Source organism: Lipotes vexillifer, unplaced genomic scaffold (genome assembly GCF_000442215.2).
Source record: "Lipotes vexillifer unplaced genomic scaffold, Lipotes_vexillifer_v1.1 scaffold129, whole genome shotgun sequence".
Taxonomy (NCBI): Eukaryota; Metazoa; Chordata; class Mammalia; order Artiodactyla; family Lipotidae; genus Lipotes; species Lipotes vexillifer.
The window spans coordinates 3,130,376-3,156,437 of record NW_006777287.1 but is presented as its reverse complement, the minus strand read 5'-3'; the positions used below and the strand labels follow the sequence as shown (position 1 = coordinate 3,156,437).

At 42.5% G+C, this 26,062-nt stretch overlaps 1 protein-coding gene across 1 annotated transcript in view; it reads left to right on the top strand.

The window, feature by feature from the left end:
- Nucleotides 1-26,062, top strand: part of SHROOM4 (shroom family member 4) — a 217,442-nt gene that overhangs the window by 175,055 nt on the left and 16,325 nt on the right. Inside the window, exons 4-5 of the mRNA XM_007450927.1 lie at nucleotides 1,543-4,000; nucleotides 9,534-9,595. Coding sequence (XP_007450989.1) covers nucleotides 1,543-4,000; nucleotides 9,534-9,595 — 2,520 coding nt within the window. The remainder of the gene's footprint in view (nucleotides 1-1,542; nucleotides 4,001-9,533; nucleotides 9,596-26,062) is intronic.

Genomic DNA, 26,062 nt, shown 5'->3' with positions numbered 1-26,062 from the left:
AGCAGGAAGGGTGGTTGGTTGGGTAGCAGATCTCCTTGCCAAGGAGTAATTGATGGATTCCTAGCCCAGAGGTCAAGTAAGTTGAGTGGCTAAGGGGCAAGGCAGGGAGCAAGAATTAGGAAAGGCTGACCTGGGGGATCTTGTGGGCTCCCGCCACTGCTCAGCTCTGGTGTTTGGAACTGTGGCCTTTCTGAGGGCAGCCTGCAACCTCCTGGGTTTCTGGCCACAGGGTGTTACTGGCATGACTTGGCTCAGTTTGGCTTTGTGTGTGGGAAATGGTACTTAAAATTCAAGATTGTGTCTGATCCTAGTCCCTTCTTTGTTCTCCCTGGTTTGGCTTTGCCATGGGGGATGAGGGCGGCCTGGGTGGGCAGGGACCACTATAGTATCAAAAGTCATAGTAGAGAGGATGCTGATAACAATAGCCATGAAAACAACAATCAAGAGAGCAGCAGCTCCAGGTATTGAACCTTCGCTAGGTGCCCAGGCTGCGACAAGAGCTTCACTTTTATTAATCTGATTTCACCCACAAAGCAACCCTCTGATACAGATATTACTATTATTTACATTTAACAGACAGTGTAGCAGAAGACCTAGGACATTAGACTCGTAGAGGCCTGGGTTCAAATTCCTGGTCTTCTTCTTTAGCTGCTGTGTGAGCTTGTCAGTTTACTTTCCCTCTCTCAGCTTCAGTTTTCTCATTTGTCAAGTGGAGATAATAATCTCTCCCCTTCAATTTGAAATGAGACATTGTAAAGTGCCTGGCACATTTTAGGTCCTCGGTAAATGGTGAGGATTACTATTACCAAGAAAAGAACAGGGGGACGCCTAAATTCTGGCCCTGTCTGGGCCATGAACTAGAGCTGGGCGATCTTGAGAAAATCACATCCTCACAATCACTTCCCTTTGCAGGGCTTGCTTGACACCAATGATTCTCAAAAGCATATGGTCCCTGAACCAACAGCACCAGCATCACCCAGGAACTTGTCAGAAGTAAAATTCTCAGGATCCACCCAGACCTAAAACTCTGGACATGAGACCTAGTCACTTGTGTTTTGATGAGCCCTCTGGGTGATTCTGATACATGCTCAAATTTGAGAACCACTGATTTACAAAATGGGCTGGCTGAAATTAAATCAGCCCTTTAGGGCCCCTCTCAAATGCTAATAGTCCGTGCTTGTTTCTCCTAGCAGAGAGCTATAGCTGACTCCCTGGGGACAGCAATAGTCCAGAAGCAATTCTAGACTCACTGAAGGCAGAGAAACAGAGCACAGCCCTCAGTGGAGTTCTCACTCTGTTAGTGTTTGGGATCTTGCCCTATCCTTCTTCCACATATCATCTTGTCTCCCATTTTACCACATTTCTGTAGTACCCCCAGTGTCCATCTGTTCCCCTGTTTCCCTTCCTTCCTCTTTTGCCTTATCTCTCTCTCACTTGTGACATGGGTGCCTCTGGGTTGTCCTGCTTCTCCCATGGCAGGGCTGGCCAAGGTGGGAAAGGGATCTGGTGACGTAACTAACTGGTGTGCCCTGTGTCTTGCAGTGACGTGTGTGCGCAGTGGTGTCCACTCTCCCGGCACTGCAGCACTGAGAAAAGCAGCTCCATTGGCAGCATGGAGAGCCTGGAGCAACCAGGCCAAGCCACCTATGAGGGCCACCTCTTGCCCATTGACCAGAGCACATATCCCAATCAGCGTGACTCAGCCTATAGCTCCTTCTCGGCCAGCTCAAATGCCTCTGACTGTGCCCTTTCCCTCAGGCCAGAGGAGCCAGGCTCTGTGGACTGCATCATGCAAGGCCCAGGGCCAACTAAGGCCCCTAATGGCCAGCTTAATGTGGCCGAAACCTCAGGAGGTGGCCGGCATACCAGTGGGAGCCACTTGACTCCTAGCTCCCAGATATCCCGTCCACAGGAGGTCCACCACTCAGGGCCGGCCGAGGCTGCCAGGGGTCCACCACAACCTCCAGTGAGGCGAGACAGTCTTCAGGCCTCCAGAGCCCAGCTCCTCAATGGAGAGCAGAGCAGGGCTTCTGAGCTTGTGGACTCCTTGCAACAGAAAGAGAAACCTAGCTTGGACACCATGCTATCCCCAAGGAACCCTAACAGGTTCTGCTGCCTCAGCGGGCAAGACCAAGTGACAAATGAGGGCCATCAGAACTGTGAGCTCAGCCAACTTCCTGAATCCAGCCAGAAGGGCTCTGAGCATCTACTGATGGAGGCCTCGGCCAAAGCTGCTGGATTCCCAAAAGCATATGACAAAGCTTCCAGCACAGATTCCAGCCCACTTAACCAGGCTCCAGCAGAACTAGCTAAGGCTTCTTCTTTTGGCAGCCCTCCACACCTCACTGGACATCGCCATAGTGCCCCTGAACAGCTACTGGCGTCCCACTTGCAGCATGTGCACCTTGATACTAGGGACAGCAAGGGGACGGAGCTTCCAGCTGGGCAGGATGGGCAGGAGTGGACTCTATCCCCTTTGCACAGTAGCCACACAGGCAAGAAAAGCCCATGTCCCCACGCAGGAGGAACCCAGGACCAGCCCAGCAAAGAGAGAAAGACCAGGCCAGTGGATGATAGACTTCTGGGTTCGGGGCATCAGAGCCCAAGCAGTTCCCCACATGGAGAGGCTGATGGACATCCTCCAGAAAGAAGTTTCCAGGACCCAAACAGAGCAAGCAGAGCTGACAGTGAATTGGCCAGCCAGCAGTCCTCTGCCTCTGGCTCCCTTGTTCAACAAACCACTAAAGTAGCTGGCCGCACAGAGACAACTGAAGAAGGGGACAGTGAGCCCAAGGAGTGTGGCCGGGTGGGTGGTAGGCGAAATGGAGGGACCCGGGGCCGCTCAATACAAAACCGGCGGAAGAACGAGCGTTTTGCTACCAATCTACGTAATGAAATTCAGAGGAGGAAGGCCCAGCTCCAGAAAGGCAAGAGTCCCTTGTCACAGCTGTGTGACACCAAGGAGCCAGTAGAAGAGACCGAGGAGCGCCTAGAAAGTCCTCCACTTCCTGCCTCTACCTCATCCCTTCTATCTTCGTATAAAAAACCACCTAGCCCCAGAGACAAGCTCTTCAACAAGAGCATGATACTCAGGGCTAGGTCTTCAGAGTGCCTCAGCCAAGCCCCTGAGGGCCATGAATCTAGGACGGGCTTGGAGGGACGAATGAGCCCTAGCCAGAGACCTGGCCAGTCCTCTTTGAGCCTGAACACCTGGTGGAAAGCATCTGACCCATCCTCCTCAGACTCTGAAAAAACAAATGTTCACTGTGGAGTCCGTGGAGGTCACTGGAGATGGTCGCCAGAGCACAACCTGCAGCCACATGTGGCACTAGCCGTGGAAAACTCTTCCAACCCAGGTGACAAGGAATTGAAGGCTTCTACTGCCCAAGCTGGGGAGGAAGCCATCCTCTTGCCCTTTGCAGACAGAAGAAAGTTCTTTGAAGAGAGTAGCAAATCCTTATCTACATCTCATTTGCCAGGTTTACCCACTCATAGCAAGACTTTTACCCAGAGACCAAAACCTGTTGACCAAAACTTCCAGCCAATGAGCTCCAGCTATAGGGAATTGAGGCGCCATCCCATGGACCAATCATATCACTCCACAGACCAACCCTGTCATGCCACAGACCAATCATATCATTCCATGTCACCCCTTCAGTCAGAAACTACTACTTACAAAGAATGTTTTGCAAGCAAAGGTCTAGAACAATCCATGTGTTGTAAGCCACTACACTGTGGTGATTTTGATTACCGCAGGACGTGCTCTTACTCCTGCAATGTCCAGGGAGCTGTAGTCCATGACCCTTGCATTTATTGTTCTGGGGAAGTCTGCCCTGCTTTGCGAAAGAGAAATATGATGCCAAACTGCTACAACTGCCGGTGCCGCCACCACCAGTGCATCCGGTGTTCAGCTTGTTATCATAATCCCCAGCATGGTACCCTTGAGGACAGCAGCTTGGCACCTGGCAACACTTGGAAACCCAGGAATCCAACAGTGCAGGTGAGGACTTGGCTCTTGGATGGGTGAGCTTCATTATTTTCTTTGTGAGGAGAAAGCTAGGTAAATCATTTGAAAATGTAACAATTTTAATATCTTAAAATTATATAGTGCTGGGTCCACCAGGTGGTAGCTTACTAACCTTGGGCAAGACATTCAGTGATCAAAATTGCACTTACCTCATCTTTAGAAGTAGAATAAAATAATATTTGCTTCACAAAATGAACACAACTGGGCTTTATATCCTGACTGTATAATTGGTATCTGAGTGACCTTAAGCAAGTCATCCAGCCACCAAAAGTTGTAGTTATGTGATTCTTTTTAAAGGGAAAAAGAAAATAATTTTTACCTCATAAAATGGCCAGTACTAAATAAAGTCTTATTACCTCATCTCTAAAGTGGAGGAAAGTAATGGCTGCCTCATGAATTAGTTGGGTGGATCAAATGAGATTGTGTAACACAGAGTGCCAGGCTCAGTGCCTGATCCAAAACAGCAGGTATTCCCTTCCATTTCCTGCTTTAAAATATATTTGGAGCTGCAAAACTTGCAGATGTCTCCCAGGCTTTGTTTGCAGAGACCCAGGTCTAAATTGGCTGTTGCTATACCCTGGTTATGACCTACAACTCTAATACAAGCCACCACCATCCCACAGGGTATCTGGGAGGACTCCCTATGCTGTTGCCAGCTTACCGCCAGATTCCTTTCCCATGGCTTTCCTAGTGCCACCTTTTGGCTGGTGCATTCAAACCAGAAGTTAGTTCCTGTGTTGAACTGTTTTTGCATAGGCCTACACTTCTGAAAGACTTACTGTATGAAATTGCTCAATACATATTCTTTGAAGAAACGAAACTTAGGGGTAAAGAAGCCTTGCACAGAAGAGTACATACTCTACTATTCCTTTATATAAAGTTTTAAAACAGCTATTCTATGGGAAAAAAATTTCAAAACAGTGGTTGCCTGTGGCAGGCAGCACAGAGATTGACTAGGAAAGGGCATGAGGGAACTTTGTTGGGTGATGATCTATATCTTGATAAGAGTTTGAGTTACACAGGTGTATACATTTGCCAAACCTTAACAGATGTACACATAATGTTTGTGCATTTCGCTGGAAGTAAATTTTGCCTAAAATACTGTAAACAAATATCAAACTTTAATGATATATATGCTTGAGCTTTTGAAGTATATTGATTTACACAACTTATTTTCTAGTTTTCAGCATACAGATGTTGCACATATTTTGTTATATCTATCCTTAAGATTTCATGTTTTTGCTGCCATTGTAGATACTATTGTTTTCTTAAGGTCAAGTTAAAATTCTTTACTGTTATGTAGAAATGCAATTTAATTTTGTATATTTTCCTTGTATCCTGCAACCCTGCCAAACTCAGTTTTCTTGGTAGATTTTAAAAGATTTTCTACATAGACAATCATGTCATCCGTAAATATAAGTAATTTTGTCTTCATTTCCACTGTGTGTGGCTTTATTAGGAGAGGAGGCCCCTATTGCACTGTCTAGGACCTCCAATACAGTGTTTAGTAGAAGTGGTGAGAGCAGATATTGTTACTTTGTTCCCAATTTTTCATTATTAAGTTTGATGTTAGCTGTAGATTTTTTTGTAGATGCCTTATAACAGGTTGAAGAAATTCCCTTTTATTCCTAGTTTTTTGGGAGAGCTTTTATCAAGAGTGGATATTGAATTTTTTTTCAAGTGCTTTTTCTGTATCTATTGAGATGGTCATACAGTTTTTCTCTTTTAGTCTGTTGATATGGTGAATTACATTGATTGATTTTTGAAATAAGAACCAGCCTAGCATTGCCAGAATAAATCCCACTTGGTCATGACGTCTTATCCTTTTTATATATTACCAGATTTGATTTGCTAGTATTTTGTTAAGGATTTTTGTCTATGTATATCAGGGATTTTAGTTTGTAGTTTTCTCGTGATGTCCGAGTCTGTTTTTTCTGTTTGTTTGGGTTTTTTTGGTTTTTTGGGGGGGGTTTCTTTTGCCGTGCGCGGGCCTCTCACTGCTGTGGCCTCTCCCATTGCGGAGCACAGGCTCCGGACGCGCAGGCTCAGTGGCCATGGCTCACAGGCCCAGCCGCTCTGCGGCATGCGGGATCCTCCCGGACCGGGGCATGAACCCGTGTCCCCTGCATGGGCAGGCGGACCCTCAACCACTGCACCACCAGGGAAGCCCGAGTCTGGTTTTCATATCAAGATACTCACCTCACCAAATGAGTTGGGAATTGTTCTCTTCTCTCCTATTTTCCGGAAGAGTTTGCATAGGACTGGTATTATTTTTTCCTTGAATGTTTGGTAGAATTCATCATTGAAGCCATCTGGGCCTAGAGTTTTCTTTGTGGAAAGATTTTTGACAACAAATTCAATTTCTTTAATAGATATAGGGTTATCTGGGTTATCTATTTCTTCTTGAGTGAGCTTTGGTAGTTTGCCTTTCAAGGAATTTGTCCATTCCATTTAAGTTTTCAAATGTATGGGGATAAAGTTGTACTTTGAAATGCATCAAGAATTTAAGATGAATTTGTGGATGGATAGAGGAGTGAATAGATATGTGATAAGGCAAATACAGTAAAATACTAACTGTAGAAACTATACAATGGTGGATATATAGGTGTTCATTGTAAACTTGTTCAACTTTTCTAAGTGTTTGAAAATATTCATAATAAAATGTAGCGGGAAAAAAGGAGAGGAAATATAAAATAATGGTTTAAGGGCATGATGCTGAAACCAGACTACCTGGGTTTGAATTCCTAAGCATTCCCATCTTAAAAAAATGGAAATGATAACAGTACCTACTTCATAAGTTGGTTGAGAGGATTAAATGATGTAACATGTGCAAGGCATTTAGAACAGTAACTACCAGATAGTAATCATTTTTTAAAGGTTAGTTATTATCTTTTAGAATAAAGGGAGATTTGGGCTTACCTTGAGAAACTTTTACTGAAACAAGGACCTGCAAGTAGACAATGGAGAAAAGGGGCTAAAGTTGGGGGTGGGGATGAGGTAAGCAGATGACAGCTGCAGAACGGTCATCCTAGGGCCAGTAACTCCATAAGGGAAGGAGGTGAAATTTGCAGGTTGCAGCAGCTGACAGCAGCAATGCAGATGTGCCTGTGCCCATACCATGACTCTCCTTTTGTACTCTGAGGGAAGGACACATTGGGTTCCTAATGTCTGTTAGATTAGATAAGTAGGTCTGCTTAGACGCTAGGTTTTCAGACATGTGGACAGCCATCCAGAAGCCACTTCATGCCCATTTCTACCCCTGCCACCTGAGCTCACCCTCCCTCCAGACATGGGGAAAACTTGTAGATGAGTTAGGATACCCCAGCTCAGGTGGCTAAGGTAGTTGTGATGGTGGCTATCTGAAGTAGGGTTGAGATCCTGCTCTTTATGGCCTCTGGAAGAGGATGGGGAGCCAATTGCCTCCTCTTTGGTGCTGTTAAGCGAACTAAAATCAGCACACACCTAAATCCCTCATGCTTCATGCCAGTTAGTTCTGCATATATTATCAAAGTGTTTCATTTAACAACTATATGAGATACATTATAATAGGATCCCCATTTTACAGCTGAGAAAGCTGAGGCTCAGTGAGATCACACATCCTGCAAGTGGTAAAGCTAGGATTTGAACAGCATAATGATAATTAACATTTGAGTGTCTACGGTGTACCAGGTGCTGTTCTAGGTGCTTTACGTGTGTCAACTCATGTCGTCCTCAAAGCAATCAAGAAATAGATACTGTTATTATTATGATCATTATTAAATAGCTGGGGGAAATGAGCTAAGAGGAACTCGGTAGTTTGCCAGAGGTCACACTCAGTGTGGGATTTGAATCCATGTAGTGTGGCCTCAGAGGCCAAACTCCTAGTTGTGCTACACTGCCTCTCCAAAAGCTGATTGCAAAGCCCAGGCCCTCCCCACTCTGGCAGGATGCCTTCTAGCAGTATAACTTCCACTAGGGCAACAAGTTCCTACCATAGTCAATCCCCATCTGCAACAAGCCGTGGAGATATCTGCCTCTTTGATTCAAAGAGTGCAGACAATTTACAGCAACCTAAGTGGCTCAGTGAAAAAAGAAGTAAGGTGATACTGGGGAGTTGAGGAGATTGAGAGTTGGGACAGGACTTTGGTTTGGCCGCTTCTATTTACTGAGCACTTCCCACAGGGCTAGACAGGGCATGGACAGAAAATCCTGGCTCCCACTGTGGCAAAATGAGTAATATTGTCTTTGAAAGCAGGGACATCTTACAAGGGCATCAAGGCAGAACCTGAGTTGAACAAGTGGTTTTTGATGCTCTCACATGACAGGTACAGGCAGGGACTGCTCTGGTCCTCTGAAAGCTGTGAAACCTCATCGTTTCCATGGCTACTAATGTCCAGAGCCTCCTATGTGCCGAGTGCTGTGCTAAACATTCTCTATACACATCCCATTTTATCCTCACTCCTGGGAATCCAGCAAGGCTAGATAGCCTAGTCCTTATTTGCCAGACAGGAAGCTGAGGTTCAGGGAAGTGACATAACTACCCTCAAATAATGAGTATCTTAGCCAGAATGACTGACAGTCAGGTGTCTTACCCCCAAAAGGTAGTAAATTTTTTTTTTTTTTTTACTGAGGCAAAGTTAATAAAGCTTTGAATGGGACCAATAATAGCATTGGAGAAAGCGGGACTTTGGAAATCAGTGAGGTTTAGGAAAAACTGTGCATTCCTGTTGGGCTAAGTTCTGAGTCACTAGGTAGAGGGTACGGAATGCTGAAATCAGGGAGAATGTCAAAGGCAAATTTGCATTAGGCTTGGAGCTAGAATAGGAAGGCAAGGACATTTTTACAAATGGCATATGTGGCTTGGGCTGCAGGGAAAAGAATGCTTGGGCAAAGCCCTTAAGGACAATATGCCCAGGGTGAAGAGTTTCCTCCTGTAATATGGGGGATAAGTGCTCCCCAGAAATAAGCCCACCTCAGCCGCTGTCAGCGGATCTAGAACGAGGAGGAAGGGCCCCTGAAGTACAGGGTGGGCTAGGACAGGGTTGTAGCAGCAGGAGCTTTAGGCCTCAAAGCCTCCTCAAGGGCTGCGGCTTCCAAGAAGTTGCTTTCTATGGTGGAAGAGGCAAGAGGAACGAGCAGGTTCACTGGGAAGAACAAACAAAGAGATTTTCTTTGCAAGAGCCAGAACAAACAGCAAACATGCTAAACTGGTTTTTAACGTGGTTTGGGAGAGGAGTGAAGAAAGAGAGGGAAACTCAGAGTTTCTAGACCACATTGTCCAGGTCCTTGAGTGCTGTCTTAGACTCTGCATGCCCCCAGCAGCCCAGCAAGCCTCCTGACAGAAAGGCAGCCCTCTAGGTACATAGTTCTGTAGCCTGCATGGGAGAGTAGAAGGAACCAGCTGTGGGGGTGGGGAAGAGGGGGTGGGCCTGGCCCAGAACAAGCTCCTGACCTCTTTACATTTTTGAAGCCATCTATATACCTGGCTGTCCAGAGCTCCCTAACTTATCAGAATTTTGCTTTGCAGGACTTTCCTGGGGACAAATGGAAACCAATAACAGGAAACAGGAAGACCAGCCAGTCAGGGAGGTAAGTGACCGCTCTGGGAGTTGGGGTGAGTTAGTACCTCTGAGGCTTCTGTGGAAACTGGTAAGGTTTTCTGTTTTCTATTTGCTCTGTTTCCTTTGAGGAGCCTTGTCTGGTGTCAGTACAAAGGCCTTGATGCCGTAAGATGTAATCCAGCCTGCCCACCAGGCAGCTGGGCTATAGACCAAATTGATGGGTAGCACATTTTGGAATACGTAATCAGGAGTATTGTGGGACATTGTGCCCATCAGCTCAGAGGCCTGAGGCAGGTGCCCAGGCACAAGGACATGGGGACCAGACCATGCTAAAACACAGATGTGAAGGCATAAACCATGCTTGCCTTCCAAGCAGCCACTGGGTGGTTGGAGGGGCCAGAGAGGAGGTAAGACTCTCCAGCTACTGCTGTGCCTTTGCCTCAGAGTGTTTCTTGGGTTCTGCCACCTTTCTTTTTATAGGGCTTGTTGAGAGATTAAGGTCTGTTCATTAAAAATCCAAGGCAGATCATGCTAACAATAGGTTAGAATTCCTAAAAGAAGGCAGGGACATTTTTACAAATGGTATGTATGGCTTGGGCTAGAGGGGAAAGGGGGAAAGAGTTGCTTCTGCAGAGCCCTTAAGGAAAAAAGAATGCCCAGAGTGGAGAATCTGTTCCTATAATGTGGGGAACATGGCACCTGGCACTTATGCTCCAAAGACATGAGCCCACCTGTCATAGGTGACCATGTGGAAGAGACAGTTACCTCCTCCAGGTTGCTCTCCATCAGTCTGGTTGGAACCCCTCTTTTGTGAAATTGTTTGATATACTCTTTCAGCTAGTTCTTCTTCAGGACAAGAGGCCCATAAATTGTATTGATTCTTCAACTCAAACTCCAGGAATAAAGGAGGGACAGGGAAGACGGCTCTTAGCAGTGCCTCTGTGGGGGCACCTAGGAAGAGGGCTAGAATCTGGATCCCCTGACCTCTGAAAAGCCCAGGGTTCTTTCCAGTGGTCTATATTATCCCCTGTGATTTGATGGTGTAGTCAGGAATAATTTGGGCTTTCTTTTTTTTTTTTTTTTTTTTTTTTAATAATCTCCCTAGGTAGGTTTATTCCTAGGTATTTTTTTTTTTTTTTTAAATAATACACAATGTATTTATTTATTTATTTATGGCTGTGTTGGGTCTTCATTTCTGTGCATGGGCTTTCTCTAGTTGTGGCAAGTGGGGGTCACTCTTCATCGCGGTGCGCAGGCCTCTCACTATCGCGGCCTCTGTTGTTGCGGAGCACAGGCTCCAGACGCGCAGGCTCAGTAATTGTGGCTCACGGGCCCAGTTGCTCCATGGCATGTGGGATTTTCCCAGACCAGGGCTCGAACCTGTGTTGTCTGCATTGGCAGGCAGATTCTTAACCACTGCGCCACCAGGGAAGCCCTGGGCTTTCTTTTGACTCCAAAGTCTGGGAAACCTATTGGTTTTCTGATTGGCAATGGAAAGAGAGGAAGCCAACATTTACTGATCACCAGCTAAGTGTCAGTCACTGGGCTGGATCTTTTTATACCCATAATCTCATTTATTCTCCACAACAGTTAATTTTACTACCTATTTTATAGATGAGGTCCACAGAGGTTATATAACTTAGCTGAGGTCACACAGCTAGTAAGTGATGGAGCCAGGACTCAGACTCAGGTTTGTCTGGCCCCAAAGTTCATGCTTTTTCCATTATAACTGCTTCAATTAGGATCCCTAAGGAAACGCTTCAAATGGACCCCTCAGTATCATGTCTCAGGGACCTAAGGCTTGGGTGGGGATACTGTGGGATTCTATGGCTGGCCTTGATTCCCCACTGTTCTTGGAGAAATCATTTCAGTCTAGTGGGTCTGCTGAGTTTCCCCTACTAGACTGAGACTGTCGAGAAAGGAGACCACACCTTGGTCACGGATGTATTCTCCATGCCTAGCATGGTGCCTGACACAGAGAAGTTGCTCAAGATGTATTTGTCATTTGCTTGCCAAATGAAGAAACAGAGCCTCCTCCACCATTGAATAGGTAAAATGACACAAAAATAATAATGCCAACTAACATTTCTTGAGCACGGTACTCTATTCTAGGCACCATTCAAAGCGCTTTACAAATATTTATTTACCACCATAACCTTAAGGGGTAGGTACTGTTAGTTTCTTCATTTGACCGAGAGAAAAAACTGAAACACAGATAGATAAATTCAGTTGCCTAAAGTCCCACAGCTAGTAAGTTGACTAGACCCAGGTAGTCTAGCTTCAGTGACACTATACTATGCTATGGTGCTTCTCCAAAATGGCTCTCTTACTAATCATCCAGTCAAGGAAGGGGACTTTATTTAAAACCTAATATATGTACTGCCTGTTTCTAGGCAAGCAGGGAAATAGTAGAGGAAGAGCATCAGGAAGCATAATGCCTGCCCATCCCCAGCTTGAGCAAGGAAGACTAATCCACACAAAGTTAAGTAGCAGTAATAATAAATTACCAGTTGCAAAACAACCTATGTGCCACTAGCTAAGTTATACATATCCTGTTTTATCTTCCCCAAAACTGTCAGGTAGGCATTATTATAACTAGGGCAGTGATTCTTGAACTTGAATGTGCATTAGAAATACCTGGAGGGCTTGTTAAAAAAAAAATCCAGATACATGGTAGCTCCCACCCTGCCCCCAGGGAGTGTGATCCAGTAGGTGCGGAATGGGGCTCAAAATGTGTATGTCTAACAAGCTCCCCAGGTGATGCTGATGCAGCTGGTCCTGGGATCACACTTTGAGAACCGATGACTCAGATTAAGAATCTGAGGTTCAGAGGAGCTAAGTAACTTACTCAGGGTCTCACAGATACTAAAAGGACAAGCCAGGTTTTCAACTCAGGCTAGTTGCTATAAGATGAAAAAGTGTCAAATACATGGTTTAAACAAGAAAAGCCTGGCACATGGTAAGGGGCCAATACATGATAAGTATCATTGTGCCCTATTTAAGTTCATTGGAGGGTAAGAAAACTAAAGGCTGGGGCCTATAGGAGGAAAGGCCCAGAGGGGAAACTAAGCAGGCTGTATTGGAGGAATAAACCCTGCTGGTTGTTAAGAGTTCTGGCCTTATCATTAAAAAGTCTACAAATAACAAATACTGGAGGGCATGTGGAGAAAAGGGAACCCTCCTACACTGTTGGTGGGAATGTAAGTTGGTACAGCCACTATGGAGAACAGTATGGAGGTTTCTCAGAAAACTAAAAATAGAATTACCATATGATCCAGCAATCCCACTCCTGGGAATATATCCAGACAAAACTATAATTCAAAAGGATACGTATGCCCCGATGTTTATAGCAGCACTGTTCACAATAGCCAAAACATGGAAACAGCCTAAGTGTCCATCGACAGATGAATGGATAAAGAAGATGTGGTATATATATATACAATGGAATACTACTCAGCCATAAAAAAGAATGAAATAATGCCATTTGCAGCAACATGGATGCAACTAGAGATCATCATACTAAGTGAACTAAGTCAGAAAGAGAAAGACAAATACCATATGATATCACTTATATGTGGAATCTGAAATACGGCACAAATGAACCTTTCTACAAAACAAAAACAGACTCAAAGACATAGAGAACAGACTTGTGGTTGCCAAGGGGGATGTGAGGAGGGAGAGGGATGGAGTGGGAGTTTGGGGTTGGTAGATGCAAACTATGACATTTAGAATGGATAAACAAGGCCCTACTGTATAGCAAACGGAACTATATCTAGTCTCATGGGATAAACCATAATGGAAAAGAATATAAAAAAAGAATGCGTATAAGTGCATAACTGAGTCACTTTGCTGTACAGCAGAGATTGGCACAACATTGTAAATCAACTGTACTTCAATTAAAAAAAAAGTTCTGGCCTTGAAGTCAGTCTGCCTGGGTTCAAATCCAGGTTCTTCTCTTCTCTAGCTGTGTGAATTTGGCAAGTGGCTTTCTCTCCCCCCCCACCCCCACCCCGCCCAGCTCCTCTCTTTCACCCCACTCTATCGGTTTCCTTATTTGTGACATGGGGTAAGAGTGCTTACCGCCTGTGACTGTTGTGTGGAATAACTGAGTTAATATATGTAAAGCATTTAGGACAAAATCTGGTACCATAAACCCTCAGTAAATGTTAGTTGTAATGAGGAGGAGGAGGAAAAGGAGCAGCAGCAGCAACAGTAATAGCAGAGAAAAAGGGTAAAGAGTGAAGTATTGCACCGGGATAGTTAGGCCTTGAAAACTAGGTAGGATGGCAAATATGGAAGCAATTGAAGGTTATTGATCAGGTAAGTGACATGGTAAATATGGCACTTTAGATAATTTGGCAGCATTTGCAGCCTAGATGGGTTGAAGAAGGACCAATTAGGGGCAGTGATCCAGGCATGAATGAGTGTGGCCTTGTTTTGGGAAGGTGGGGATGCAATAGGAATGTAACAGAAGGGATAGATAAATATGTAGATATTTGGGGGGAAATGTTTATTGCAAAAGCAATATTACAGGAAATTAAAAACAGAAGAAAAAGTATCTTTTTTTAAACACCTTTATTGGAGTATAATTGCTTTACAATGTTGTGTTAGTTTCTGCTGTATAACAAAGTGAATCAGCTATACATAAACATATATCCCCATATCTCTTCCCTCTCGCGTCTCCCTCCCACTCTCCCTATCCCACCACTCTAGGTGGTCACAGAGCACCGAGCTGGTCTCCCTGTGCTATGCGGCTGCTTCCCACCAGCTATCTGTTTTACGTTTGGTAGTGTATATATATCCATTCCACTCTCTCACTTCGTCCCAGCTTACCCTTCCCCCTCCCCGTGTCCTCAAGTCCATTCCCTACATCTGCGTCTTTATTCCTGTCCTGCCCCTAGGTTCTTCAGAACCATAGAAAAAGTATCCTTATTCTTACCACCCTAACACCCTAATTGTTTTCATTTCCCTGCCAGCCTTTATCTATAGGTGTAGAGATTTGCGGGTGGGGGGGGTCATGATTATAATAACTATGTAGATGTGATTTTATGTGTCCTGCTTCTTTTTTCCCCGCTAAGCATTACTTGGTGAACAATTTTTCCTGTTGCTATAAAGCCTTCCTCAATAGTTATAAATGTTAACGGCTGCATAATATTTCACCAGCTTAATGTGCCCTAATTTGCTTAATTATTCCCAAACTGGTGGATAATTAGGTTGTTTCCAATTTCTTGCTATTATAAAGTAATGCTGCTAAAAAATTTTGAGCAGATATAACCTTTTTCTCATTTTGAATTATCTCATTAAAAACAGTTATACAAAGTTGGGATTAGTTGTTGAAAGAAAATTAGCATTCTTATTGTTCTTGATATATTTCACCAAACTGCTTTCCCTGGAGGTGTTTTACTCTGCCATTAACAATATAGGAGAATACCAGTTTCCCCTAAAATTTGCCATCATGGAAATTTTTCTTTTTCTAATACAATAGGTATACATGGTACATATTATAATTTTAATTTGCTTACTTTGATGATTCTGGTTTGAACATTTTTCATGTATTTAATATTTGCATTGATTCCCATGTGAATTGTTGGTTCAGATAATTTGCTCACAAATACTTGACAACTTTTGAGAGAAAAGTAAAAAGAACTTGGGAATGAAAGGAGTTAGGCCAAAAATAATTTTCTGCCCCAGTGACTTTAGAAAGAGAAAATTATTGATATAGTGGGGGCAGGTGACAAGGGGACCTGGTTTGGTGGAGATAATAAGTTTGAGTTGGGATATGTTGAATTTAAAGTTAGTGAGGAAGACAAGGGGATGCTTTTGAGGAGGCCTGTTGACCACCCAGCCAGCGGGGGTAGGATGAAGAAGAATAGCCAGCAAAGGGGATTGAAGGGGTAAGCATCTGGAGTGGTAAGAAGGAGAAGTATGCCAGTGTACCATCACAGACGATAAAGAGAGGACTGCTATTGGCTTTGACGGTTTGGACACACAAGTGACCTTTGAGAAAGCAAACTTAGTAAAATGGTGGGCATAGAAAGCAGATGGCATGATGATCTGTAAAGGGGATGCATACAGAAGAAATGCACACAGTTTTACACATCCTAAATTCACCTTTTAAGTGTACAATTCAGTGAGTTTTGGTAAATTTGCATGCTATGCAATCATCACCACAATCCAATTTTAGAACATGTCTATCTCCCTAAAAAGATCCCTTTTGCTCATTTCCAGTCACTCTCTATTCCACACTCAGCCTCAAAAAACCACTAATCTACTTTCTGTCTCTATGGATTTGCCTATTCTGTATGTATCTTTCATATAAATGGAGTCATACAATATGTGGGCTTTTGTGTCTGGCTTCTTTTACTTAGCAAGCTTTAGCAGTTCATCTTTGTTATACCATATATCAGTATTTCATTCTGTTTCTTGCCAAGTAATATTCCATTGTATGGACATACCACTTTTATTTATCCATTCATCCATTAATGGACATTTGGGTTGTTTTCACTTTTTTTGTGAATAATGCTGCTCTGACCATTCACATACAAATTTCTATGTGGACATATGTTTTCAGTTATCTTGAGTATATATTTAGGAGTAGAATTTCTGGGCCATATGATAACTCTGTTAACTTTTTAAGGAACTGCCTAACTGTTTTCCAAAGCAGCTCCCAACAGCAAAGTAGGAGGGTTTCAGTTTCTTTTCATTAATTTTAATACAATGATTATGTGCTACTATGTGATTAGTAAAAGGGTTTAAAAGAAGAGTGCTTGAAAAGACATTTATACATTTTAAAATGTTTAAAAAGAAGTTGGCTAGGGAAAGGAAGGAGAGAAATGGGGTGGTAGTTAGAGGGGGAGATAAGGTTTAAGTTAGTGGTTCTCAAAATGTGGTCCTAGGACCAGCAACCTCAGTATCACCTAAGAACTGAAGTAGAAATGCAAATTATTGGACCCCACCCAGACCTACTGATTCAGAAACTGGGACATGGCCCAGAGATGTGTGTTTTAAGAAGCCCTTCAGGCAATTCTGATGCAAGCTAAATATGAGAACCTCTGGTTTAAGTGATGGTTTGATCAGGATTTGGGAAACTGGTTTAAGTTTAAAAACAGAAAGGAGAGGTCAATGGAAAGGGAAAGAATATTTTTGCCGAATATGGAGGCAGCAGATCATAGTTTATGATCTCAAGGAAGATGAGAAGGCCTAGGAAAGGTCAAGGGCAGAGATGACATTTAAAGAGGAGAAATCCTGATGGAGCTTCCGCTTACCTTCCCCCCACTACACACACATTTTTAACATTTCTTACATCATTTCTGTCACAACTGGAATGATGGGTGTAGGTGGGAAAATCAAATGTATATTCTTGAGCCATTCTCTGCCTGGAAACCTGCAACGAATTTTAATTCCAGGTAGTTACACTCTTGGTTGTCTCCCTCCACAGTTGTTTAGTTTGCATGCAGAGAATGCAAACACATTTTGATATTAGCAGGAGGGAAAAAATAATTGGTGAGTAGATCTGCTGGGAGAAAAAGCTACATAAATGTGAAGCATTTAAAAGCCCAAAGAAATTTCCTAGATTATCTCATTTGGTTTTCCATACTTATTATTGCCTCCTGTGATCATTTCCATTTTTCTACTTTGCACAGACTTTTCGAATGTGTAGAGTGTCTATATATATATAAAACCACAGTTAATCCTCACAGAAACTCTGTGAAGCTTTATTTTTCCCATTTGACTGATAAGGAAGTTGAGACTCAGGAAAGGTATTATTATACTATTATTAACAACAACAACAACAAAAGGTATAGTAGCTAGCATTTATTGTTTATTGGGTATCAGGCACTGCTCTAAGCATTTCACATGAATTATTTTATTTATTATTAATCATGACCCTATGAGATAGTTACCATTTATTGACCCAGTTTTACAGATGAGGAAACTTACTCACAGATAGATTAAAGTCACTTGCCCAGGGTCAAACAGGCATCTGACTCCAGAGCCCATTACTTCTGGGATTATACAACAACTACATGACAAAACTAGACTACTATCCAGGTTTTTCAGTTCACAGCCTAGGGCTCTCTTCCTTCTATTTATCATACCATATCATGAGCAGAGTGTGGAATATCCAGTACATATTTCCTATTTGGCAATTGAGTAAAGGAAAACGGATAATTCAGAATTGAATCTCATTTCATTAGGAATAGTACACTTTTCAAGAAGGCTTTACCAGCTAAGAAGAATGCAACCTTCAGAGGCATGAAGGGATTTGTCAAAGAGTGTGACAAAGTGAATTTAAATACTTGTGTATTAATTTAATCATGGGCACACAAAACCTATTCAAGGAAAATTATAAAACTCTAATGGGAGAAATAAAAACATGAATAAATGCATAGCTATATTCTGCTTCAATTTGGGAAGACTAATATAGTAATGATTACAATACTCCCTAAGTTAATAATATATAGATGTAATGCACTACCAATTAGAGTCACTGTGGTATACTTTGTAGAACTTATCAAATTCACCATAAAATTTATCTGAAAGAATAAGTGGGCAGGAAGACCAAAGAATATATTTATTTAAAAAGGTAATGGTGGTTCAGCCAACATCATCGTCAATGGTGAAAAACTGAAACAATTTCCACTAAGATCAGGAACAAAACAAGGTTGCCCACTCTCACCACTATTATTCAATATAGCTTTGGAAGTTTTAGCCACAGCAATCAGAGAAGAAAAAGAAAAAAGGAATCCAAATCAGAAAAGAAGTAAAACTGTCACTGTTTGCAGATGACATGATATAATACAAACAGAATCCCAAAGATGCTACCAGAAAACTGCGAGAGCTAATCAATGAATTTGGTAAAGTAGCAGGACACCAAATTAATGCACAGAAATCTCTTGCATTCCTATACACTAATGATGAAAAATCTGAAAGAGAAATTAAGGAAACACTCCCACTTACCACTGCAAAAAAAAGAATAAAATACCTAGGAATAAACCTACCTAAGGAGACAAAAGACCTGTATGCAGAAAACTATAAGACACTGATGAAAGAAATAAAGATGATACAAACAGATGGAGAGATATACTATGTCCTTGGATTGGAAGAATCAACATTGTGAAAATGACTATACTACTCAAAGCAATCTAAAGATTCAATGCAACCCCTATCAAACTATCGATGGCATTTTTTACAGAACTAGAACAAAAAAGTCTTAAAATTTGTATGGAGACACAAAAGACCCCAAATAGCCAAAGCAGTCTTGAGGGAAACAAACGGAGCTGGAGGAGCCAGACTTCCTGACTTCAGCCTATACTACGAAGCCACAGTAATCAAGACAATATGGTACTGGCACAAAAACAGAATTACAGATCAATGGAACAGGAAAGAAAGCCCAGAGATAAACCCACACACCTATGGTCAACTAATCTATGACAAAGGAGGCAAGGATATACAGTGGAGAAAAGACAGTCTCTTCAATAAGTGATGCTGGGAAAACTGGACAGCTACATGTAAAAGAATGAAATTAGAACACTCCTTAACATCATACACAAAAATAAACTGAAAATGGATTAAAAACCTAAATGTAAGGCCAGATACTATAAAACTCTTAGTGGAAACCATAGGCAGAACACTCTATGATATAAATCACAGCAAGATCCTTTTTGATCCACCTCCTAGAGAAATGGAAATAAAAAAGAAAAATAAACAAATGGGACCTAATGAAACTTAAAAGCTTTTGCACAGCAAAGGAAACCCTAAACAAGATGAACAGACAACCCTCAGAATGGGAGAAAATATTTGCAAATGAATCAATGGACAAAGGATTAATCTCCAAAATATACAGGCACCTCATACAGCTCAATATCAAAAAAAAAAACAACCCAATCGAAAAATGGGCAGAAGACCTAAATAGACCTTTCTCCAAAGAAGATATACAGATTGTCAACAAACACATGAAAAGATGCTCAACATCACTCATCATTAGAGAAATGCAAATCAAAACTCCAATTAGGTATCACCTCACACCAGTCAGAATGGCCATCATCAAAAAATCTACAAACAACAAATGCTGGAGAGGCTGTGGAGAAAAGGGAACCCTCTTGCACTGTTGATGGGAATGTAAATTGGTACAGCCATTATGGAGAACAGTATGGAGGTTCCTTAAAAAACTAAAAAGAGAACTACCATATGACCCAGCAATCCCATATACCCTGGGAAAACGATAATTCAAAAAGAGTCGTGTACCAAAATGTTCATTGCAGCTCTATTTACAATCGCCAGGACATGGAAGCAATCTAAGTGTCCATTGACAGATGAATGGATAAAGAAGATGTGACACATATATACAGTGGAGTATTAGCCATAAAAAGAAATGAAATTGAGTTATTTGTAGTGAGGTGGATGGACCTAGAGACTGTCATACAGAGTGAAGTAAGTCAGAGAGAGAAAAACAAGTACCATATGCTAACACATATATATGGAATCTAAAAAAAAAATGTTTCTGAAGAACAGAACAGGTATAAAGTCGCAGACGTAGAGAATGGACTTGAGGACACGGGGAGGGGGAAGGGCAAGCTGGGACTAAGTGAGAGAGTGGCATGGACATATATCCACTACCAAATGTAGAATAGATAGCTAGTGGTAAGCAGCCGCATAGCACAGGGATATCAGCTCAGTGCTTTGTGTCCACCTAGAGGGGTGGGATATGGAGGGTGGGAGGGAGACACAAGAGGGAGGAGATATGGGGATATGTGTTTATGTATAGCTGATTCACTTTGTTATACAGCAGAAACTAACACACCATTGTAAAGCAATTATACTCTAATAAAGATGTTAAAAAAAAAAAGCTAATGGTGGTAGACTTACCCTATCAGATTTTAAAGTCTGTCATAAAGTGACAGTCATTAAAACCATATGATAGTGGGTTGAAAAAAAGTCAAACAGTGAAATTAAATAAAAAAGAGAGATTCTAGGAACAGATACTAAGACTATAGGGCACACTGGATGCAGCCGTGAACTTTGGAAAGCAATCATCTGTCTTCAGTAAATGTTGGGAACTGTAGGTATCAATATGGAGAATAATTAACTTAGAGCCACAGTGCATAGAATACTCTGTAGTAAATTTCAGAAAGCAGACCAGTGGAGCAGCATATTCACTCCAGCTATGGATGGAAGATAAATTTGTGCCTGTTAAACGGAGGATATCATCAGAGACAAGATGGATGGTTTCAAATATTTAAAAGTTGGTGTAAGAAACCTTTGTACAACAAAATGTAATAAAAAGCTAAATAGCAGAATGAGGAAAATGTCTGGGGTCAGCATCATTGATAACAGTTGACTGTCCGAAAAATATAAAGAATGGATACAGATATAGAATGTCGGCTTTCAAATTCAGCTTCATAAAAGGGCAAGGAAAATGAACAGCCAATTTACACATGAGGAAATAAAGGCAGTGAAATCACTGCCTGGAAAAGTACAACCTCTCTACCAATTAAAGAAGTGCAAATAAAAACAACATCAAGGTTTCACAACCTGCTTATTAAATTATCAACAATTAATGGAAATTATAAATAGAAATTACAAAACCCTATCTTGACAAGACTTAAGGAAACAGTTTGTGTTTTGGGGGGCAGTATAAATTGGTTCAGTTTTCCTAAAAGACAGTCTAGAAATATGTGACAAGAGTTACAGAACTGTTTGTACATACTCCTTGATCCAGCATACCCCCAAGGAAATAACCTAAAAAGGAAAAAAATTTTTAAGATATTTAAAGTAGTGCTATTTATAATCATGGAAAATATTTACTAATCTAATATATCATCATGATGGACTAGAATATAGCCATTAACAGTGACAGGTATACAAATATTGGGTCTTACACAGAAATGGGTATTTGTAATAGTATTAACAACAAAAAATGCTAAATTCTAAACTCACATGTTGAATCTGATAGTAGCCTTGCACAAAGAAGATTCAGAAAATCATCTGGTAAAATGTAAATAGCTGGAGTTGAATGCACATGGTGTTCTCTGGGTACATGTCAAGTTGCTGGAATTCATAATAAAAAAGAAAATCTGAAGAAGAGGCAGCCCACATTGGTTTGATTTAGGCCTGCAAAGTTAAAGATCAAGGGCTTTAGAAAAATCCCCATACCAATGACAGACTGTTACTTACCAGACATGTTTGATCTCTCTGTTAGCTAGAATTTGTTTTGCTAGAATTCTCCATCAACCAGCACTTCTGCTTATCTGAATCTGTGAGAACTTGACATTTCTGAGGGGGTACATCACCAGACATTTGTGAATCTTCAAATTTGTCACCATTGCTACAACATAGAACCTCTCCACACCCAGTAATGAACATTTTATTATCTGACTCAGAACCATTACTTTCTCAAGACCATTACATTTCTCTTCACTTCCATCATCAGCACTAGTTTGCAAATAGTTTGCATTTCAGTGCCATTATTCACAGAGAAGCACATATTCTCTCTACCATGGTTACTGCACACCTGTGTACCTTGTTAACAAATAGAGACCCATCAAGCCACATTGAGATGGGAATGCCAAGTGGTTGACTAGGCTCCCTCCTTTGCTCGGTAACTTGCCCTACAAAGCAGTATTGTGAGGCCTTGCAAGTCAACTTCATACCCTTTGCAAAATGACCAGTTATTACACTTCATGGATCTTTAGGGCTACTCTCAAAGGGTTAAAGCCTCAAATGTTAAATATGTTCGTGCCAAAGAACTACTCTATGATAATTGTCATTCATAATTGAGCACCCAGAATGCCTTTTAAACTGAGATAAAATCATGTTCTTTATAACTTTGGTATTAAGTCTATTCCACTGTATTTTAGGTCTTTGAAATTTAGTACATTAACATCTGGTATATATGAGGACTTAAATATACAAAAATTGCTCTCTTCCCCTTGGACATCCATTGTTTAATGATTGTGGGGCACCGAATTTCCTTAAATAGCATCAGGATTCCCAGAGCTTTATGGACCTCCCATTATTTTATTTTATAAATCTTCTCACACTTGTTACATGGGTGGTATGTATATAGTTAATTAAAATGCATTTCGTTCTGAGAGTTTTTTTTTTTTGGCTGCATTGGGTCTTTGTTGCTGTGCATGGGCTTTCTCTAGTTGCAGTGAGTGGGGGCTACTCTTCCTTGCGGTGCGTGGGCTTCTCATTCTTCTCATTGCAGTGGCTTCTCTTGTTGCAGAGCATGGGCTCTAGGCACGCAGGCTTCCGTAGTTGCAGCACACGGGCTCAGTAGTTGTGGCTCACGGGCTCTAGAGCGCAGGCTCGGTAGTTGTGGCGCGTGGGCTTAGTTGCTCTGCGGCATGTGGGATCTTCCTGGACCAGGGCTCGAACCCGTATCCCCTGAATTGGCAGGTGGATTCTTAACCACTGCGCCACCAGGGAACTCCTTGAGAGTTTTTTTTAATGGCTTTATACCTCTTAAGATACCCTGGTGAGTTGGGAACCTGGTAGATAATGACTGTTTAGAGCAGTGGATCTCAAAGTGTGATCTGGGACCAGCAATACCATCATCATCCTGGGAATTGTTAGAAATAAAAATTCTCCACTCTGCCCCAGACCTACCAAATTAGAAATTCTGGGGGTAGGGCTAAGCCAACTGTGTTTTAATAAGCCTTCCAGGTGATTCTGATGCATGTTCAAGTTTCAGAACCACTGCCTATTAGAGAATAGAGCCTCAATAACCTCGGCCAGCCTGAGCCTCCATTAAATTGTTCTCATGGATATCAAACCCTCCAGGCCCCTCCACAATGTGTTACGTGCTGCTAAAATGTCTTTTATTAAATCTCTTGAGAAGGTTATGAGAATGCTGAAGAGGCAGCATGTTGTGCTGGCAAAAGCATGGGCATTGGAGTCAGATGGACCTTAGTTGTAACTTCTCCTGGCTGCTTATTCTCTTTATGTTCCCTCAGTTGTTTAACCTCCCTGAGTCTCATTTCTAACATGGGCAAGAGAATACTCAGGCTGGAAGATTGTCTTCAGGGTGAAATGAGATGGAGTCTGTTAACTGTCCAGTGCTGTGCCTGACACATGGTGGACTCTGAGTAAACAAGAGTGGTCATTACCATCCCATAGCACCATGTCTGTGACGCTATGTAGGGTTCAGAGGAGTAATGGAAAGTCCTTCTTGGAAACTCCAAGTTGGAGTCATTGGAGAGAGGAATCTAAGCTTCACCCAGGACAGCCCCAGTATAGCAAGGACTTCTCTGATTTCTTCAAAGGACACTTTGCAGCAGGCTCCTGGGGGCTGTAGAAGGCTCAGAGTGAGTCCTGCCACTTGTATTTGCTGTTGCCAGACTAATTGTTCCTTGCTTGAAGTTCTGTGGCCCCAGAGGCGGAGAAGGGTGGCAACAACAAGCTCTCTGGGCCCTTCTCCCCTCCCTGTGTAGCCTCCTTGTATCTCACTTCCTGGATCTTGTAAATATTTCCTTCAGCAATAAGCTGGGAGTGGCTGTTTCTCTTGGAGCAGTCTTATCTTTTGGCTGCTGAGGAAAGGGGAAGGGGAGAGGGGCTGGGACTCTGCACTCTTGCTGCTGAGATCCTGGAATGCCAAGCTATTGTGGTGAGGTTAAAAATAAAAATTCCAAACAAGAAAACTTCAAAAGGCCTAAGGAGGAGGCGGGAGGAGGTTTTTCAGTCTCTGAAAATACTGGTTTTCATTTTCAATTACTATGAGCCCCTCCCCCCCAAAAGAAAGATAGTAACAAAAGGGGAAAATCTATTCATCAGAAGAACAGGCAGCCTGTGCCAAGAGGAAAAGAGAAGAACAGCCCAGGACTTGGCACACGATTTGCTTTTGTTTTTGAGATGTAGGCTCCTTGCTGGTGTCAACAAAGCCCTTTCTCAGACTTAGCTTTCATGCTTCCCCCCTCTCTTCAGCAAGGAGTTAAAGTCTTTGAGAACACCTTGGGGATGAATGTAGTGCAAGTACCTTTTGCCTTAACTCAGGAGTCCTTGCTTCAGTGGGATTTCCCTTGGAGCCAGATAAGGCAAGTTCCAGTCTGGACACTACTACTTCTTACTAGCTGGGAAAATTAATGACACTCTCTAAGCCTCAGGATCCTCACCTGCAAACTGGCAATAATGGTAATTACTTCAATGAGCTGGTGTGAAGATTAATAGAAATACCTACATGAAAGTGCCTACAACAGTGTGTGACACATAGTAAGTAAGAAGTAAGAAACCATAGTTCTTTTCCCTTAATTTAGCTCCTTATCCTCCACTCTAGGGAAGAATCATTACTTCATCCCAAAGAAGAGTTGTAGATTTAGATTTCTGTGCATATAGGTGGCTTGAGCCCTTTGAAACTAGGGCCTCTAGAGACCAATATCCTTGGCCTGAGCCTGACACACTTCAATGCAAGCCTCCCATTCACCAGTCTGCTTCAGCTATTAGTGCCTGGAAAGCAAGGGCTATGGGTTTTGCTCCCCTGAGATCTGGTCACCTTGCACAGTGTAATACTGAATGACAGCTTGGATGACTTGTACACACATTGGCCCAGCTGGTCCCATCGAGGGCAGTCCTTCCCCTTTTCTGGAGTCTTGCCTAGTTCTGCTCCCTTGATGTAAATGACTCTGCAAGGTTCAGGCTGCCCTCACACAAGCTGTGTCAGTGGGAGAGCAGTGCTTTTGAAATTAGGATTGATGCAGAGAATAGCAATTTCCAGGTTGCCTTGCTAGAGCCTAGTGCCTCAGGATAGTGTCACAGTGCCATAAATCAGGGCACCAAATGTCCCTAGAAGGGTGTGCTCATTTCTTCCAACTGGTTCTGGAGTTGGCTACTTAAAGGTAAATTCTGTAACGCTGACATAAGTGATTCGTACCTAAACAAGACAACATAGAATATCTAGTCTTGTTGATCGTCACACTGCTTTTAAGCCTAAACTTGCCTTTTATTCTCTCTCCCTTTTAGTAGATGAGAAGAGTGAGTGAATGAGCCTAGGATTAGAATCCTTGGTTATCTAGGGCCTCCTGGCTCGGCAGCCATGTAGCTGAGCTGGGACCCCAGGTCTCTTGGTTTCTTGGCTATTGAGCAGGGCTGAACATTAACCAGGGGACAGTGCAGTTCAACTCCCTTGATGGGAACAAGGAGCAGGGCTGAAGCATACAGCAGTGAAGGCTGTACACTGCACAGTTTGCACAACCATATGCAGTGGCCCTAAGGACTTCACTCTAATAATAAGCATAGTTCTGTCATTTATTAATCACTTTTCCATGTACCCAGCATCATTGCTAGGTCCTTTTTATTTTATATGGATAATCCTCACAGCAGCTTTGTTAAGCAAGATATTTTACTGAAACTGAGGTAAATTAAATACTTTCCTCAAGGTCATGCAGCTTTTGGGTTCTGGAGGCAGATTTTTTAATTTTACTGAAATTCAGACCCAAGTCTTTCTAACACTGTGTTCTTTGTGCTCTGCTCTGTTGCCTTTCCTGTGCCCTGGCAA